Source organism: Marmota marmota, unplaced genomic scaffold (genome assembly GCF_001458135.2).
Source record: "Marmota marmota marmota unplaced genomic scaffold, marMar, whole genome shotgun sequence".
In the NCBI taxonomy this organism is placed as follows: domain Eukaryota; kingdom Metazoa; phylum Chordata; class Mammalia; order Rodentia; family Sciuridae; genus Marmota; species Marmota marmota.
In genome coordinates, this window is record NW_026000140.1 from 3,447,079 (window position 1) to 3,467,906 (window position 20,828).

The window sequence follows — 20,828 nt, forward strand, 5'->3', positions numbered from 1 at the left end:
TATATGTATATATATATATATATATATATATATATATATAATATGTATTTATTTATATATATATATTTAAGAGACAAGAAGCTTTCTACTGACAGACTGCAGTTTTAGATATGTGGTCATTCTAAATAGAACTAAAATGAACACTAGTAATCAATGTAGAAACTTGTTCTTACATTAGAATAGCAGCACTATGTAGGTAATCACCCTGCCCCTTTATGTTGAAACAGTATTTCATTCAGGGTGACACATGTGAAGTCATACCAATGCTTAGTTCTTTGAGGCTAGTCATTTCCATACTCATCTGTATTCAACTGAATTTTACTAAGGAATTACTATATAACAGACAATATAATAGATTCTAGGGATCAGTAATGTTTAAGAAAAAAAAAAAAAACTAGGCTCCTGCAGTGGTAAGATTCACTTTCTAAAAGAGGATGAGAAAAGAAAACAAAAGAACAAATAAACAATTTTATAGAGGAATAAATTTGATGAGAATAATAAAACAGGCTTATGTGATATAGCACTAAAGAAGGTGACATTTTAGAGGAAGTCTGAAATATTAAACTGGAATGTCAATAATGGAAAGGAGCCAGCCACAAAGAGTCAGAGAGAGTTTCCAGGCAGGCAATGATGGAACTGTTGTGTCTTGTATGCAGGACTAAGCTTGGCATGTTTGAAGGAAAGAAAGAAGTAAAAAGTGGTTCAAATGAAGTTATAAAGGCCCTCTGGGCCTTAGAGCCTACACAAGGAGTTTGCATCTTACTCCAAGTGCAGCAGAAAACCTCTGAAGTTTAAGAAGGTAGGTGTGATTTACATCCCAGAGAGAGATTCTGACCTATGGGGGAGAATGGACTGCAGGGGCAGGGAACGGTAGAGATAATGGCAACTTGGACTGGATGGTGAAAGGTAGTTGGATTTTGGAAGTATCCTCACTGTGTAGAGGATAGAAGTGGGAGAACGGAGCAAGTAGACTGGTACCTAACTGGTACTTAGGTCTTGCTTCTCTTTCCTCCATGGTTTACTCTTACATTTTATCTTTTTCCAATGTGAGCCTTTTAGATTTTTTTTTAAAGCCAGTTGAAAAGTAAACAGAAATGCCCCACACAGAGCTAGTTATTGCTGAAGCAGAGGCCAGCATGCTGTAAGACAACACCCTTTGCATATGGAGAGCTAGAGCTATTGTGCAGGTGGAAGATGACTGTCTGGCAGTCTGATGCCCCTTGTTCCCTTGGGAGGGGAAACGATCTGCCTCTTTTGTTTAATGAAGTCTTTCACTTATTCTACTGATATGCCTTCCAGCCTCATGGACCTCTGGGACTGTTACTTAACACAACAGTGGCCAGTGATTCTCAGGGTCATCAGTGTGAGCATGAGCTGGAGACAGGAGCTTTCCTGTCACATGGCCTCTTCCACTCACTGGCTCTTGCCTTGCTGTCCATGACCCTGGCCCCTGATTCTTCCTATTTCTGACAAAAAATATATTAATCAACCCATTGTTTCTATTCTGTGTCCTCCATCTATTGCCTACGTTACATCTAGAGAATACAGAACATGTCTAATCATACCATCTGCTTTGCTTAGCATCCTTAAACATAAGTCTTTCTGCTGCTCTTGGGACAAACCCCCTAAATTCTATCACAGCACATAAAGCCCTGAGTGGTCCCTCTCCTGCCTTCCTATTTAGCCATCTTTTAAGAGATATTCCCTTGTGTCCTGCACCATAGCCACCCTGGGCACATTTCACTCACTGATACTCTGTGGTCTGGGATCATAAGGAATAGAGGGAGACTTCCCCATGTCAGGAATACACTCCCACCAGCTCCCCTGAACCTTGTTAGCTCCCTCCCTATTCAGATCTCAGTAGAAACAAAATTTCTAGGAAGAAACTATCCTAGACACCTTTGTTTAGGCAGGGTCCTTCAGAATATGTATCTCAGTTTGTCTTGGGCCTTCAAACCTGCAGTTCTCAAAGTGTGATCCCCAGACTACAGCCCCTGCTTAGACCTGCAAATACTTACCAATGCCAGACCAAGTGACTTAGACACTCTGGGGATGGGGCTCAGCATTCCTTATTTTAACAAGTCCTCCAGATGATTCTGCTAGAAGCTCAAAATTGAAATCTGCAACTTCAGACTGTAAACACTGTAAGAGTTAGCTCCTTGTCTGTTTTTCTCAAAACTGAATACTAATCCAGTTTCTGGCTTATGATATGCTCTCAAAAATCATTTGATTAGGGAATAAAATATAGAAAAACGAATCCTGACCTACTAATAGGGTCAAAAATATTTAATTAGTGTAGAGACACATCCAGAAATTCAGGTGAATTCCATACATGTAATATACTCTGAAGTCTTTGAATTTTGACTTCATCAGACTTTCTATGGAAACATTTCATTTATCTTGCAAAGAGCTATTGTTTTTCCATTGACTGAAGTGATAACATAGGCAATGTGTAGTAGGTAATTTTTACTGTGAATAATAGATTATACAATAGGTTTTTGTCATATTGCTATCCTTAATGATTATTGACAATATGTTTATTGGAAAATATTGGACATAAAGAAAGCTTAATACTATCCTTTTCCCACATATCTGTGGGTGATGTTATTGACCTTCTATGACATAGTAACATGTGCTAGCCAGCTTTTTATAATTTATTTTCACTGGATAACCAGATATGAGTAATATAAATTAAAAAAAAACAGTTTCTCATGTAGAAAAAAGAACTAAATTTAAAAGGAAACAGTTCCAAGCACATGTTTCAGACCCTTTGTTTCTGGCTTATTTTGAATCTTGACTCCTTTTTATAAAAGTATGTCAGAGAGGTCTCCACTAGTTTCGTTAAAGACAGAGATCCAAGGTTTTGCAAGACAGTGATGCCCTCTTCATAACCCTGTCTTCAGAACTGGCTGACACTGACTCCTGCACAGTTTGCTTTTATTCTTTTGATCAGGAGAAGACCCTGGAGATGGAACCTGCCAAATGCTGCCCTCTGGCTCTAAGGGCAAGGTAGGAGGTGGCCTCCTGAACACTGGTTCTTTGTGTTTAATTTGTACTTTGAGGTGCAGGTGGCTGGTTCTTTTGTTTCAGCAAAGAGTTCTGGCCAACGTGCTTGGAAAAATAAACTGTTTGGAATAAAGCACTTTCTGCTAAAATTTATTACATCATGCTAATTAAATGCATTCACTAAAGACAGGAATGCATGTGTGACTTTCAAGCTGCTGACAGAAGAGTCAAACCTCCAAGGGTTTATATCATTTCCTAAGCAGCAGAAAAAGTCAAGTTCTGAGAGTGAAATCAGATCTGTGCATTTGAAACTGGATTGGAACTTCTGGGTTTTGTTTTGTTTTGTTTTTGTGTTTGTTTTTTAAACACGGAGCTAGCATTTATGCACCTGTGCCCTGATTTCAGCCTACTACCTGAAATTAAATGCTATGAAAGCAGATACACACAACCAATTTTTTTTTTTTTTTTTTAGGTCAGAGTATTTGCAATTTGAAGCAGCAGAGCAGTGATGACTCCAGGCAATGAAACAGCAAGTGGAATTGTCGTCACTTAAGCATGAAGCTAACCAATGCCAACACCCTTCAGCCAGGAACTTTCTACCCTTAGAGAATGCTCATCCAGGAATAAGACACAAATATTATGCTGCCTACAATACCATTAATATCAGGACCTCTTAACTTAATGATCATATATAATGCTCATGAAACTTGCTGAAAGAAATTTTCAATTACATAGATTTGATTAGACTATTAATTTCTGTTGTTTTCCTGTATTTTTGTGCAGAAAAATGAAAATATCTTAATAAATTGATCATTTCTACCTTGTTTACTACAAAACAGTACACATAGAGAGTTGCAAAACTACTTAAAATAAATGAGTGTGTGTGTGTGTGTTGGAGCAGGGTAATGTTTGCAAGATTTGTGGTAGGTTGGGTATGACAATTGGCTAGTGGCATTGTTATAATTTCTGGTTAAAGTTTTGCAGAGATTTCTTCTGGTTCCAGGAATGTTGTTGATGTCAGGAGGTCAGAAGTTCTGAGAACTTTAATCCTTTTTTCCTCTGAGAAGTTCTCAGACTTCAGAATGTATCAGCATCACCTGACCTTGATTTGGGAATGGAGCCCATGATCTGTATCATTAGCAAGCATCTGATGTGGAAGTGGTGCCATGGACCACACTGCAGAAACACTGTCCTCAAGTCTGGTGTTTGTGGAATTATGCTACGATATTTTTACTTCACATTTGGAGCTCTAATTAACACATGGATCTGAGAGCCTGAAAGAGGCTCTGGATTACAGAATACAAACTACAAGTCCTTCATTATGCCAGAATATGACACTAAATAAAGGTCACTGATCTCAGATTGTTCTTTGGAAATATCCTCCAAATAATGTCCACTGGGACATATTTTACTGCAGAGAATGAAATGGGAATGCACATAGGTTCTCAAAATGTGTTAGTCTTCTTTCTCTTACATTGATAATTATCAGAAAATTCTTATAAAATTGTTTCTAGAGATTAAAAATTAGACTTTTATATAAGGTTTTAAGGCTAATTTGTAAGAAAGATGTTATGGTTTGCATGACGTGGTGACTACCAGTATATGGATATGTGTCTACTCCAGTGGAAGCAAGCGATAAGTTCACACTGTATTACACAGGTAAACAAAAGGAGGAAATGTGGTGTTCTGGGATGACAAGTTACCATTGGCTGGTCATGGCTACAAATGAAATTTTATATAAATCCATTGAGAATAGAACCAGTAGCTCTATACAGGAGAAAGATGAAGTTGTTCTAGAAAAGATGAAGATGAAGGAACTCCAGGAATCTAGAGAATAAAGATAAACATACACATAAAAATGGCCTGGATTAAGAGAATCAGGACCTCCAGGTGCAGACAAGAGTCAGGAAGGGCACAGAGGCTTCTCTGCCACATATGCTTTGGAAATTTGTCAGGGAAGCGAGGTCTTTGCTCATGGAAAGGCCAGTGAGTGCAGCCAGAGAACAGGACTGCCATTGGGGCTGCCTGGCGCCAGTTTAGAGTAGGTTCCAATCTGAATAAGGAAAGGTCTATGGAACTGAGAGAAGCCTTTGCTTCCTTGGGATAGAAGGTAGAGAGCTACTGTATCACAGCTGAAGTAGACTGAGGGAAAAGGATGGTAACTTCAGACCAAGAGGGACGGCCTTGGTGTAGCAGTGTCCTGGCAGGACAGGGTGGGAATCATACTTTTGTGAGCTGAATTGAGTCAAGCAGAGCTGCGTAACAGGAAAATAACTACACAGGTTGTTCATCTGCCTCTAAGGCTACATACTGTCTCTTCTCCAAACTTCCCTCTCCGTCAGTGGAGTAAATTTGTTTTAATTGCACAGAAAACCTGTAGGCAAAAGGAACACAGGTGCAGACGGTATCTTTAGAGGCACTTCTCTTCCTTCTGTAATTCTCTTTGGGAAGAGGCAATGAGGGAAGGGGACTATCTCTCAGTCTTTTCCAGCACCTTTCTGTCCCCCTCCTTCTGTTTTATGTGACTGTGACCTTCACTGGCCTCTGCCTTTCAACTGCCCATCTCCTCAACTTCCCTTTTTGCGAATCTCCATCAATACTTGGGTTTCCTTGATGACTCAAAGTGGTGTCTTCTCTATTTTACCCTCTACACTTGCTTTTCCTCTCTGTCCAGTCTCCACATTCATTCTGTCCACTTTTCACCGGAGGCTCTTCTGCCTCGCCTTCTGTTTTTTCTTTTCCAATTTCATTTCAGCTTTTTCTAACATTGGTCCTTGAATCTTCATATTTACACTCATCCCCTTGGTGATTGTATTCAATCTCAAATGTAGCATGTCCAGGAATTCTTGGTCTTTTACCCCAGAATTGCTCTTTCTTGTGTCTTCATAATATCAGAAAGTGTTACCCCATTCGTTTAGACCAAAATCATTACAATCATACTGGACTATTCTTTTTCCCTCATATCTCACATCTAGTCTTTCAGGAAATCCTATTGTTCCTTCCTTTAAAATATAGTCTGTCCCTCTGTCTGAGCAGGGCATTGGTTCTAAGAGCCCCAGCAGATAACACAATATTCAGATACCCAAGACTCTGACATAAACTGATGTAGGATTTGCCTATCACCTCCAAAAACCTCTGTAGACTTGAGATCATCTCTAAATTATTGAGAATACTCAATACAGTATAAATGTGCTATATAAATAGTTGGTATGTTATATTTCTTAGGAAATAATGACAAGAAAAATGTCTGCACATCGTCAATACAGACACATTTTTCCCCCTAATATTTCTAAGTTGAGGTTGGTAGAATTCACAGATGTGGAACTCATAGTTATTAAGTGCTGACTAAAATCTGACCATATATATAATTTTTTCAACTTCCACTGCTGCCACCTTGGTCCAAGCTACCATCATCTCTACCCTGGACTATCAGCTCCATGGTAATTCTCTGCTTCCACCTTTGCACCCTCTCCAATGTGTTCCTAACACAGCAGCCACACTGGTATTGTCACTCATGTGTTCATATTCTTCCTCAGCTTCTTATTTTATAAGAAAGGTCAATAGCCTATGAAATAATAGTCTATGAAACTCCAATGTTCTGGCCCCATTTTGTCTCTGTCTACTTCTATCCCAAACCTTCTTCACTTTCCCCTAAGGTCTTTCTCTTTCAGTTTACCTATACTGGCCTCCTCAACACTCACTGATATGCACCTGCCTCTGGGCTATGGACTTGCTCTCCCCTTTGCCTAGAATTCTTCCAGCCACATACCTGCAGTTTTTGTTCCTATCCTCTCTCCCCTCTCAGGCCTGAACACAGAGTCTTTCCCATGGGCTACCTCCAATATTCTTTACTCCCTTTACTATTTCATTTTTATTTCTCACAACTTTCAGCATTTATCCTTCATATGGACTATATCCCCCTGCTCCTGGGCACAAAATATAACTCCCTAAAAGTAGGGTTTTGTTGGGTTTGTTGCTGAATATTCAGATTCAGAAAAGTATCTCTCCGCAGTGAGCAGTCGGTAAGTATTTGAGGAATGAATAAAGGGATCATCTCTTTCACTTTGTGTCTTCTTCCTACCTTCATATTTCACCCTTGTCCTCTAGCTCTTTAAATCTTTGACCATATTAGTTCCTCGTTCCCTCTGCTTCCTAGCCCCCAATCCTGCATCAGTAGCACCCACTTCCCTGTTCCATTGGCCTTATTTCCTTTCCCATCCCTTGTTTGACTTGGTCATGGTTATTTCTTTATTTCTTTTCTTTTTCTTTTTTTGACTGTTTTTTTTCTTTTCTAAGTCTTTACCTGTGCTTGGCCAGGTTTAGTACTCATCTTTGCTCTTAAAGTTTTAAAACCCTTCCTCTATTATTTCCAGAGCAACATAAGATGCTATAACCATGCATAAGAAAACAGTTGTGCATGTTACCTGTATATTAAATAACCAGCACACCAGTGGGAACCAGGAAAAAAGAAGTGTGTCCTGAAGAGCAAGGAAGGGAGAGGCCAGGAGAGAACACAATGTTATTGGCCACAGAGCCAATTCTTTGGGTGTATCTTTTATGAGGAGCCTTGGAACCTTCACTTAATCCTGCTCTCAAGATCACTGCAACTATTAAAGCAGAAATGTAACTTTTATGGAACCCAAACCACCATTAATGAACTATGAGTGACTGTTCCACAAGAGAGTATGGTTTTAGTGGTCTTAGGAATATACTTTTTCAACTTCTTATCCAGAATCTCAAGTGATGATTCTAACTGTTGATCTTGTTAATCATTTATCAAGCTTATACAACTCTGAATGGTATATTCCATATTACTTCTATCCCAAACCTTCTCCCCTTGTAGTCTTCATAATAACAAAAATGTTAACCCCATTCACTGAGCAGGTAACTGGTGAGCAGGATGACATATAATATAGGTATATAGTTACCTGGTTATGAATGTCCTCTCATTGATGAAGATCCAGGAAGGGTACTGGTGGGCCATCATAGTCATCTTCACCCCCTTTTGAGATGGTATGAGGATACCCTAACCATAAGAATAATGTTAATGATTTGTTCTTGTGATGCATTCATAAATTAGTTTCTTACTTAAATTGAATGTTTGATTGTGTCTCTATCTTATAAGACTATTTAGCGGAGCTTTCAGGTGATATTTCATGCATGAGCAAAAAGGAGAAAAACGAGTTGTGTAAATTCAAAAACTACAGATGCAGTTGCTCAAGGAAGGGAAGGATTGGGCAATTTGGTTTTTGATGTATTTTTCGAAAGAGTCCTCTTGTGTATGAATCTCTAGGAGCATTTTCCTTCAATTACAGCAACTTAGCCCCAACTAGCTGGACCCTACCCTAGTCAGCCCAACACAATTTCAAGTTTCCAGGCAACTAAAATCAAGTTCTGACTCGAAGGGTTGATTAAGGATGATATAATATCCTCATGTCTCCTTCAGGCTCTGGAAACCGTGGTCAGATGTGAATAATCTCCTTCTTTATGAGTTCATGTAAATGGCATTAGGGTGTGGTCAGAAATTTTAAGCAAAATATTTTCTAGTTCTAGTTTTTGCAGAAATTTAACTTTGAATTATCCTTGCTCCAAGCTTACAGAATCATAGGAAACATAGCTAGAATAAAAAGGTGGGATGGAGAAGAAAGTCCAGAAAAAGAATGTGCGCGTATAGAATATCCTTCTTTTACTTTTAAATCAGGTTATTTTGGTTTGGTAAGATGAGTGGATACCAGGAAGGAAGAGAAAAGAGCAGCAATTCTGCTATTCTCATATAACCCCTGAAGTCTCTTTTCCCTTGTAGCATTTTGTTCCTTTCCCCAGGCCTCTGAGCTGAATGCTTGACTGGAGTCCCCTTTTATGCTTTTACCATTCTGCTCTTCATATCACCTTTTTGGGCCCAAACCTCCCTGGCATCTCATTCTTAGTAAATTCAGCCTAATTCATTCAATCTGACATTTGAACTTTCTGTTATTCTACCCAAACTCTCCTTTTTAAACTCAAAATTGAAGCAGGCCTTATATTCAAATGAGATTTCACACCACTGAGTCTCCTCTCATGGATTCCTCTTGCACTGGAAGGTCCTAATCCCTGCAAACCCAGCCTCTGCTTCCTTTTGGTCCTCACTCAGGTGGAACCTCTGTAAGTCTCCCCATAGCCTTTTTATCTGCATCTCTATGATTCTACTTTTGGCTTTCCATTATCATCATTACTGATTTGTGCCTAACTTCATTCTTTATTGCTGTCCTGTTGCTCAAAGAGTGGTGCTCCCCTCTTTGGGAATGTCATCCTCTTTGGCAGCACATCACTGGCAGGGGTCTGTCTCACCAAGGACTTGGTCAGAAGTTTAGCCAAAGCAACTCTGCAGTATGGAAGCCATAAGGGCAGGTTAGACTGCCCTGGGACATCTGAGTCCATGAGCCCAACAAATCTCATTCATTGACAGGATTTGGTCCGGGATGTCTGGTTATGCAGTCCGTGCTCTAACCTTGTTCCTAGAATTTGTCATTATAATAACCCACAAAAAGGATTATAGATGCCCCATATCTAGATCCCCCCAGTAATGACCCCAGATCCCAAATACTACCTTTTCCCTCCTCAATCTAGGTTATTTACCATCTATTCCTTTATCTTCCCTGCATTTCTCATCCCACATTTCAAAGGCCTAGGCTTTGCCAAATTGTTCATTTTCTTTGACTCACCGAAGCACTTGATGAGATTGATTTTTTCTCTCCCTTTGAAACACTTTCCTCCAGAGGCTTTTGAGACAAAATGGCAATAATGACCCTGCTGCTCTATTTTCTGATTTCTCACAGGGCTCAACATGTTAGACTCCTCTGCTCACTTCTCTATACAGTCGTTACATGATGCCTGGTTTCAGATACATTCTGTCCTCTCTTCTACACTTTCTTCCAGGGAAGCTAATCCATCTGCAGTCCAGCCTCTTTACTGAGTTCCAGACTCACTCATCATCCACTTAATCTCTATTTAGATGTCTAATGGGCATCTCAAGAGCAGCATGGCTGAAACAGAACCACTAACTTTCTCCCATGCTCCAGAATTCCCTCCTCCACAATTCTTTTCATCTACCCAATTGGGTACCAAAACTAAGATTCAGTCTTGATATTTTTCCCCTTTCTTTGCCAAAAGAAGAATCTAACCTAAATGTAAGTCCTATTAATTATACTTTCAATATATAACCTGAATTCAAAAGCTTTAATTTCTTCTGCCATCACACTAAGCCAAGCCACCATCCTCTTTCTCCTGGATTACTGTACCAGCCTCCTCCTAACTGACTGCCCTGTGTCATGGTCTCAATGTCTGTGTCTCCCAAAAGTCATATCTTGAGATCTTATCCCTCATGCATGAGAGGTGGAAAATTTAGGAGGTGACTAGGTCATAAGGATCAAGCCATGATGAGTACGATTAGTGTCCTTTTTATAAAAGAGAACTTGGGAAGCTGCCTTGCCCTTCCACCATGTAAGGACATAGTTAGAAGAAACTACTTCAGAACCAGAGAGCAAGCCCTCATCAAACACTGGGGATATTTTGAACTGAAGAACCATCAATGGAAGTTTCTTATCATCACAAAGTGAAGATTGGCAGTGATGGACTAAAGAATCATTATAGTAATTTCCCAATCAGTTCCCTCTCCTTGTATTCATAAAAATCAAAGAATCATTAAAGAGAGCAAACAGTTGCTATGTAATTATATTGCCAGACTTGTGATCTATGCTAAAGTAAATCATGGCCAGCTTCAGAAAAATTACAGAAGCCTTGACAAAAAAAAATTTCAAAGCTCTTTACATTATTCTCTGACCTTACGAAGGAAGACAGTTGAATGGAATTTAATAGAAAAGGAAAACAACATAATTTTTTTCATAGATAGCATATGACAATTGGATAGGAAATAATATTTATCATGTCTGATTTAAAAATTGGCTTAAAATATTCAAACAATTCAAATACCTAAAAGGCAAGAAAGTGATTTGGTAAAAGTATCATTGATATTATTATTTGCTAAAGTGAAGCACAGATCTATGAATTCAAATAGCTTTCCCTCTGTATTTCCCCATTCCAGAAAATTCACAGAAAATTGAAACCTGGTCGAGTCCCTAATGAAATCTAAATTGTGAAGACTTAGTAGTAGTCTTAGGGTCTAATTTAGCTTTCTTAAAGGCTTAAGAGAAAGACAACAGAGAGGTCATGAATAGCAAAGACAAAAATGACTTATGAAGAAAGGAAAAGTTGGAGGTCTACAAGTTTTGAAGTCTGTCTTTGGATGTTCAGTTCTTTGACTTGAAGAGGAAAATGATTGCTATGTGGTTTGCTTGGAGGGTGAATCATATAGTTACTATCAGGCCCTGGGGCCAGAGTTTATTGACTTAGATTATATATAAAATAAGATTATTAATTAATAAGTTTGTTCATTTGCTTTTCCATTTTGTCCACATAGAGTGGACCTCAAGAGACAGGGAATTTGACATGCCAGGAATTAAGTCCTGGAGAAATAAACAGCACTGGAAGAACCAGGCAGGTCTAAGCTGAGCGTGAATGGGAGAGGCCCAGGGAGGTGCGATTGTTCTGAGCAGGCACATGGGATCTGTAGAAACAGAAGCCCACAACAGACAGCCCTCAGCAAGGGGCAATGCTGAGACCTACAGAAAAAAATAATGTAGCATTTTCTGCTCACCTTGCCCTGCTCTGCACTCCTACCTAGATGTGGGCTTACCTGGATTCAGTTTTCTTGTGATCAGAATGCAGCCAGAGGATGGGGGAGGAAAGCTCAGGCCCCAGTGAACACAAATGGGCCAGTCACTTAAAATACCTTCCTGTGCCCAACCATAGGTTAACTAAATGGTTACTTATTTCAAAGTGGGAAATTTGATTTGCTTGTTTGTATATTCAACAAATATTTCGAGTTCCTTCTCTGTACCTGCTACCAGGCACAGGAAGTGAAGCCTGTGTCTGTATCTCTATCCACAGCCCCTTGTTCCTCAGATCACTTGAATATGTGAAGTGTCACAGTGGTCAGGATTTTACAAAGAATTACAAAACAAAACAAACCAATCAACTGAAAAGAAAACCAAAAACAACCTCCCCAAACCCCAAAACAAAACAGTTGCTAATTTCTCTTGCATTTGAACTTCCACAGCAAACTAGCTGCAGTTTTCTAATTGCTTATTGCTTTCTTCCTCTAACCATGTATTATTTTACTTAATTTGTTGACTAGATCCTTTAAGAAAGGATCATTATTATTCATGTTTCTTCAAGAGTGAGTGAATACACACACACACACACACACACATAAACATTTATACAGTATTGAATACATTCAATATTCAGGGAAACATTTAAAATATTAACAATGATATTAAGAGTTATAAAGATATGAAAGTTTATTTTCATTTTGAACTCATATGTACTTTCCAAATTCTATACAAGGAACATATATTATATCACATATATGCCCTCAATAAAAGTAACTAAAAAGACAAAATACCAAAATGTATCCCATTGGAATAGCAAGTGTGTATTTTAATTAGGAGTTAAGATTATATCAATGATTGTAAACATGGAGTTTTTAAAAAATGTTCCATCCTGAAGAGGCAATGGAAAGTTACAAGGATGTTTTCAGCCCTAAAATAAAACTGTTTTCTTAAGGCTATGATCTGGAACCTGGGAGTAGGGAAGAACAGAGCCATGCACAGATACATTACTCAGGGGAAATCAGACAAAGCTATCAGCTTCCTATAATTCCATCCATTATCCAGTTTGAAAAGAAAGGAAAAGAGTTCAAAGAAGTATGGTTTCTGGAAAACATTTGGCTCCATTTTTTCCCCCTGAAGAATGTGCCTCATTTGCAAAGATGGTAAAGGTTGGGAGGAGAAATATAAAAACTATCACTTTATTAAGTGATATTGTTTGCAGTTAGAAATTGTCTTGAGATACAAATAAAAATTGATTTCAATTCTTAAATTAAAGACAGGATTAAACAGTATATGGGTCAAGCAACCGACTTCTAGGTGACCATGCCACGGCTGTCAGTTCAAGTGGAATCTCATTTGAAGTGTCAAAGCACTAATATTCCATTGCATATTTACATGATGCTAATGTAGTGCACTTTATTCTGCCTGCAGTGTCCTCAGGGAGGTGAGGAAAGCAGGAGTGGAGGATGAAGTGAACTAGCATGAAGCCACTTAGGAACTTGCTACCACTCCACTTGCCAAGGGTATATTCTGAAATTGTGGCTGTGATGGAGCTCAAAGATCTTCTCCTTCATCTGAGTTTTCAAGAACAAATCTTAAAAGTTGATTTCACAAAGATCCTGACTCATTTTTTCTTGTTCAGTATTGGCTATGAAAGAATCAGCACTCTTGCTTTTTGAGCTCCACTTACTAAACTCTGGGTGATGATGCAGAAATTTTCCTACAACCATTTAAACTAAGATTACTTCCTCTTCCATAAAGGGGAGACAGCTCCATGTTCAGGGACTGAAAGCAGTGATACCAGTTGGTTTGATACTTAAGACTGTATTATGAAAGTGAAGAGATCACAATCAGTGATAGTTTTGAAATATTGAGATAAATTTTTGCAACAGAATAGTTTTTTAACTCTAAACTTCAGAGCAAAGAGAATATTGAGAAGCTCTTTCTCAGAGGCTGTGTTTTCAATTTGCCTTTATTTGAATTTTTTTTTTAAATCCAAACTTACAGAAAGTCCATATGTCTCCAGCAACCTGAATTCCCTATTTACATTGTAATCAGCAAATCTGTACAAGTAAATGGACTGCTAGCATTAGGTTTTTATTTCAATTAAAAGAATAGGATGCTTCTTATTTCGGAAATTAAAATGTACATAAGGTATAACATTTTAAATTATAATTATATATATATATGTATGTGTGTGTATGTGTGTGTGTATGTATATAGTTGTTTATGGACCTTTATTATATATATAGTTAGTTAGTTGGTTGTTGGGCCTTTATTTTATTTATTTATTTAAATGTAGTGCTGAGAACTGAACCCAGTGCCTCACAAATGCTAGGCAAGCTCTTTATTACTGAGCTACTTAAGACATTACATGTATGTTACACTATGTTGAGCTCTTTCCCTCTCTCTTGGATTGATCAAAATATTTAATAGTGCCTGGTGTGGTGGTGCACACCTGAATCCCAGAGATTCAGGAGGCTAAAGCAGAAGGATTGCAAGTTCAAGGCCAGTCTCAGCAACTTAGTGAGACTCTGTGTCAAAAAAATAAATAAAAAGGACAGGAGATATAGCTCAGTGTTAATGTGCCTCTGACTTCAATCTTTAGTACCAAAAATAAATAAACAAATAATAGTTTACCATAGAGTGTTATATACATTCGAAATAGTAGAAAAACTCTTTCTATATGCATATATATATAATTATTTATAATCAACTAATTTAATTTAAGGAATTTAACAATATATATCAGCATAAAAGCATATTTTCTCTTTGAAAAGTATTTAATAAATATTCATATTCTAATTCATTCTACGCTGATTTGATTATTTTATAAGTGTTTAGATAAACTGCAATAATTACTAGTTAAGCCTGGAGGATAATAACATAATAAAGTTCATGTAGTTTGGCTTTAGAATTCTACCTAGAATTCATCAGTCAATACCTAATTATAAGTACATTGGAGTACCTCAACTCTACAATTTGAAAAAAAGAATCCATTAAAACAATGATGGAATTAAGTTAGGATCAACTGCAAACCACTTAAATATTTTATGTTAATAAAATAAAAAGATAAAATGACATCAATGGAGACTACTAGTCATAGCTACTAAATTTGTCCCCCTCAAAGTTATAAATACTAATAAAACTAACAACATCATCCACAAAATTTCCCTTTAACTAAAACTTCATCAAATAAAACCACTTCTGTGTAATTTAAGCTTAAGAGGTAAGGACTGACAAAACACAGTTACCCTTACTTCAAGCTTTCACATATGAAAGTCTATATCATTTCAATGCAAAAAAAATCAATCTGTGCTATAATATTAGGACTTGGACCATATTGTCTATTTTGATCAATATTATTTAAACACAGACTATCTTGTGAAACTTGAAATGCCATGGGCTCCACAACATGAGATAGTAACTATTCGCTATAAAAGCTTGTTTTCTATTTTAAAATAATAGATTTACATAAATATGAATTTTCTAAGATCAAAGTGAGTGGCAGGTAAGTTTAAATTTGCCTCTACATAGTCTATTTTTTTTTGAAAAGTGGCAAGAAAGCTGGTAATTTCATTTCTACTCAGAGAGATGATACTTGCCCACTTGCCACCTGCTCAGTGTCTTGGACCCACTGTCTGGAAACCAGTTCAGTTCCAGTGTCACCACACTGACTGGTCTGCCAGCTCAGCTCAGCTCACCTTCCCTGATGTGCCTTTTTGGCTGAGCTATTTTTCAAATTTATTTTTTATTCATTTTAATTAGTTATACATGACAGTAGAATGCACTTTGATGCATCATATATAATAGAATATAATTTCTCATTCTTCTGGTTATGCATGATGTAGAATCCTACCAGTTGTATATTTATATATGTACACAGGGTAATAATGTCTGATTCATTCTACCATCCTTCCTACTTCCAATACCCCTCCCCTACCTTATTTCTTAATTCTATTAGAAGGTGTCATTTCTGGAACACCTGCTAAGTGTTTAAATTCCCACCAAAGCCTTATGTGGAAGATCCTATTATGATGATAGTTTTATAAGGACAGACTTTGGTGGCTTAGACAGGTTAAGTAACTTGCAAAGGGGCAAACTAATAAGTGGCACCTACTTCAGAATTTGTATTCCTAACTCATGGACCTCTATTTAATTACAGTCGTTCTTTCATTGTTTGGTGAGATCTTAAATTATATCCCAAATCCTTTTCAATTATTTGGGGGTTATTTCTCTGTTGCTTTGTGGAAACAAAAGTTCAACTGCATCCTCAATTTAAAAGATCCTTTGGATCTTATGATTCAACACATGTTCTTAAAGTCTTCAGAGAAAGCGGGATGCCCTCCAGGAGCCTAGTGTCTTTGCAAGGGTATGCTCCAGGTAAAGGGTTTATAGAACTACTCCCTCCAGGAAGGGAGGAGGAAATGGCAAGGTTTTCTCCAAGCCCTTCTCCCCACTCTCTCTACTTCCCCACCCTCCCACAAGCTTACCTTGGTCAGGAAGGGGTATTCTGAGAAAAATCAAAAGGAAAAGTCATGTCCGGGTTCAGGCTGCTCCGATGCACCCATTCACCTTTACTGCCAATGGGATTCCGCTTTCTAATAATTTGCCCTCAACCTCACCCCAGAAAGTGGACTAGAGGGGTTCTTTGCCCGACCCCCATTTTCACCTGTTGTTCACCCTGTGAGCGGGAGGAGCCTTTTCACCGCAGTCCTTGGGCTGAACTTGCACGGGAGAGTTTGTTCCTGGACTGGGTCGGAGGCTGGCTGCGGGAGACAGTGCTCTCCTGTCTCTGCCTGTCTGTTCTGGGGCTCCTCCAGTCACTCACCTGCAGGGGAGGTCTGAGACCAGCGTGGGCGTCGCGCGTGCTCCCTGAGCATGGCTCGGGGCTCCGCGCTTGCAGTGGCCCCCACGCAATTAGCAACCCGGAGAAGCTATTAATTATTGCTTTTTTCTATCACTGCAGGCAAGTGTGAGAAACCTGAGCCACTCCCAGCGCCTCGGTGCATGTTGGGAGTGTTTACTTTCTTAGAAACAGCTGATAGGTACACTCCTTCGCTCCCTGACACACTTCTTAAGTGAGCTGACATTCTGGGTGACGCTTGAACCACGGAGCTGGACGGATTTTAATCTCCATTCTATAGTCCAGCTGGACTCTAGTTGAATGGCTTGTGAGAAATGACGCTGACCAGGACTGAACACCATTATTCACATCTTTCCTTTTAAAATTTTCTCTTTGAATTTGAAATTCTTATTTTTTTTTTCCTCTTGGTGTTTTGCCACCCAGTTTCCCAGCCAGCACCTTTGCACCCACAAGCAGCTTGCCACACCTCTGCAGCTTTCCCAACCCACATACCTGCAGGCCTTCCACCCCTGTGGCTCTGATTTAGTAGGTCTTGGGTATGTTGTGCGCTCATCCATATATTAAATATCGCCACAAAAGAATCTGGTCGACATCAAAGTTTGAAAACGATTTTAATAAAGTACAACCGAAGAGATAACTAATAACAACTAAGTGGATATATTCAAAAGGTCGGATAGTTATCTATTTAGCCAGCGGTGTGCAAAGACCAGGAACTGTGAGATTTATCATTCTTTGAGCAAATAGGTTTACTGAATCATAATGAAAGCTTTTGCAATCTTACATAAGGACAGGTGTGACCAGCTATAACTTGTATTAGTTTGATCGTCACATTGGCCCCACGTTCCCTGGTGTGTGGTTGGTGGTATAGACTGACCTTTGGATGGTGACTAACAGGACCTGCAGTGTTTACAGCTCCCAGGTTCCGGAATGCATGTTCAAATGCATGCTCTATCAGTGTTGTCTATACTCAGAGGGGATCATTTGTTTATTATCAGCAACTGGGACATTGTTTTTTGCTTTTTATGTACAAGCATCTTTGAAGGTTTTATTTTGATTATTGTCTGCCAACTGGTTTCCTTTAGTTAGAGGCTCAGTGACTCGTCTTGTTTTTGAATGCTATAGTAAATAGGCCATTTTTTATTTTGGAATATGAAGAGTATATAGTTACACATGTGCAGTGTAGAAAATTTATAAAACAGAAATGTAAAAAAAAAAACCCTACAATTTCCCTCACAAATATAAGTCATATAAGCAATTTGGTGAATGTCACTCTGTAGATATTTACCAAAATACTGCTACATTCAGTTCATTGTTTTATAACCTGCTTTTATCTCATAAAAGATATTCTGAGCAATTTACCATATGTCAAGGCAGTTTCTTCCTGCAATATGATTTTAACTAGCTGCACTGTAATACAGCATATGCATATACCACTATTTCATCAGTTCCTTTTTGTGAAAAAGTTGTACTGCTAAACAACATTCCAGCAAATGTTTATATATAACTACATACAACCATGATTATGACTTTTACATGTATTTTAAAATTTGCCAGATGAAAGAGGATGTACATTTTAAAAAAATTTTTCTCATCAAAAATCCTTGTCAATTTTATACTCCTAAGGCAACTAACATTAATTGTAATACTTTTTTAAAAAACAGTTACTGATTTGAAAGGTTAAAAATCTGTATTATATTTTAATATGTAACTTATTGATTATCTGTAAGATTGAACTCTTTATTTAGATACATCTTGCATTTTTGCTTTTTTATTTATTGTATTCTTTGCTCATCTTTTTCATATTGATTTGTAAGATGTGTTTATATATTAAGTATATCAACTCTTCATTGTATTTGCTATGACTTTATTTCCCATGTTGATTACCTTAGTCTTAATTGTGTTTTTTTTTCTCGTGGGGGTGATGATTGGGGGGTACTGGGGATTGAACTCAGGGGCACTCGACCACTGAGCCACATCCCAGCCATATTTTTTTGTATTTTTATTTAGAGACAGGGTCTCAATGAGTTACTTAGCACCTCATTTTTGCTGAGGCTGGCTTTGAACTTGCGATTCTCCCACCTCAGTCTCTGGAGCTGCTGGGATTAATTATGGTATTTTGGACATAGAAAAGATTCAAAATTTAAAGTCAAATACATTATTTTTCTTTATCAGTGATTCCTTAGTTTTATAAAAAGCTTTTCCATCTCTAGATAAATATGTATATAAATGTGTGTGTGTGTGTGTGTGTGTATCCCTTCTAATGTTTTGAGAGATTATTTATTCATTAAATTGAACCTTTCAACCCATCTGGACTTTATATGTTAAAAGCTGCCGCAGTCTGGCTGGGCACAAATGCCGCAGTCTGGCTGGGCACACAATCACGAGCCACCACACAGCTTGTAGATTCAAACAGCAACTCTTTATTCCCGAACTCACACCAGCCGTATACAAACACGTTCTGGGGAAATCCACGTTCTCTGCCCAAATCCACGTTCTCTCCCAAATTCACCTTCACTGGGCTTCTGTCTCCCAAAATATACTGTCTGAATCCCGTGAGAACTCAAGGGGAACTTAGGCAGCAGGATACGCCCTATTCCCAGCAGGAATAATCTTAAACCTTAAACCTGGAACCTAAACTGGGAACGCCCTAAACCCGATTATGTTAAACCGGGAACACCCTAATCCGCCCTGGTCCTTGAGCAGGGTCAACTACATTCAATGTCACTGCAAAATGTCAGCAACATGGGGTACGCTGGCAAGGAAATTGTCATACCTACTTGGCTAATGGCTCCCAGCAAAAAGCCATGAAATGGAAGTTTTCACTGGTCTATTAGGCAAGTTACATTTATCAAATAACTATAAATTATAAACTCCATGAAGTTTAGGACTCTGTCTACCTCATTCTCTATTTTATCTCCTGAGTTTAGCACAGTCATTGGAAGATTCAAGTTTGCTCAGGCCAAATGTTTAACCAGAACTCATGATCCCTTCCTTTCTTTCTTTCCATGCCCAGTAAATGAGCCAGTCTTGCTGTTGTACCTCCACTGGTTCCACCCCACATCTGGCCTACAAATGGCCTCCTAATTGATTTCTCTTCCCCAACTCTGTCCTATGAGAGGCAATTCTTCATCCAGACAGCATAATCTTTTGTAAACAATATTTAGACCATAACATCACTCTGATTTTCTTTTCTGAGAACTTCTCTAGTGGTTGTCCCATGTAACTTGAAGAAAGCCTAAATCTGAACTCCTTCCTGTGGTCTACAATTCCCTGCAGGACTTGGCTCCTTCCTATTTGACTGTATGGATTCTCTGATTCTTGGCCTCCCTGGTACTCACTTTACACTTACCTATTTGTCCTATTTGTCTTTTTTTTCCTAGAATAGACCGACACTTGTTTCTGCCTCACCATCTTGCCCCCACCTCCACCCCAGAAAGCTCTGCTCTGGTCAAAGCTGGTTTATTTTTATTTTTCTGTTTTTTTTTTTCTCTCAAATATTAAATCCTCAGAGAGACTTCCATTACCATTTTTCCTGTACTTACGGTGGTTATCACCAGCTGAATGTAATTTTTTTTTGTTTGGGGCTAGTTCTTTATCTTACCTCCCCTCTCACTGAAATATCAGTTCTAAGAGATTAAGGACTTTGACCTCTAGGTTCACTGCTCTATCCCAGTATCTAGAACTATTCTAGCCCCTTGTCAGAGGCCCAGGGAACACTGCACTGGCTCATAAATAAATAATGATGACTTAACAAATATGTGTTGTGTCAATTAATATAGATTATAGTTTTTCCTTATTTTAAAATGACATTTCCATCAAATAATAAAGGCATATATTTTTAACATGTTTCTAGTACTTGTATCCAACTGACCTACATACCTACATTGTCATCCATTTCATATTGCCAGTTTTATAATTTAATATCTGACAGATTAATCTGATCATTATTTTTCCCCTAAAATGTTCTGGATTAATCTTGTCATATGCCACCATAAATAGCTATTCACTCTAGGATACTAATAATATTTATGCTTACATTTAGTGACTTTCCCATAAAACATTGTCACTGGCAGATTTTCCTAGGTCAATTGTCTAATCTATATTACCAATTGATACCTTCAGGTTCAGGAGGGAAAGGCTTCTAAAGTAGAGGTTTTTCTTGGTTGTAACCTTCTTTTAGGGTACTGAAATGAGTGTTGGATTTACCACTCTCATTTTGTTCATGTCTGTTTCCTTTGAAGGACTTT

General features: G+C 38.2%; 1 protein-coding gene and 1 long non-coding RNA gene across 7 annotated transcripts in view; one reads left to right on the plus strand and one right to left on the minus strand.

The window, feature by feature from the left end:
* The window catches only part of LOC107158808, a 13,807-nt gene extending 8,366 nt beyond the window's left edge, over window positions 1-5,441 (plus strand). Inside the window, exons 3-4 of one of the 3 annotated variants that reach the window (XR_007341461.1) lie at window positions 657-3,009; window positions 3,479-5,441. This is a non-coding gene — a long non-coding RNA (uncharacterized LOC107158808). Of the gene's footprint in view, window positions 1-656 lie in introns of all 3 variants that reach the window. The other 2 variants (XR_001505670.2, XR_007341462.1) reach the window with 2 other exon arrangements.
* Rassf6 (Ras association domain family member 6) overlaps window positions 1-16,710 on the minus strand; it is a 40,903-nt gene extending 24,193 nt beyond the window's left edge. Inside the window, exons 1-2 of one of the 4 annotated variants that reach the window (XM_048785782.1) lie at window positions 16,546-16,710; window positions 7,935-8,032 (exon numbers count right to left, since the gene is read on the minus strand). In XM_048785782.1, coding sequence (XP_048641739.1) covers window positions 7,935-7,999 — 65 coding nt within the window. In that variant the 5' untranslated portion in view covers window positions 8,000-8,032; window positions 16,546-16,710. Of the gene's footprint in view, window positions 1-7,934; window positions 8,033-11,737; window positions 12,328-16,207; window positions 16,364-16,386 lie in introns of those variants that run through there. The other 3 variants (XM_048785781.1, XM_048785783.1, XM_048785784.1) reach the window with 3 other exon arrangements.
* Window positions 16,711-20,828: the final 4,118 nt, after the last annotated feature.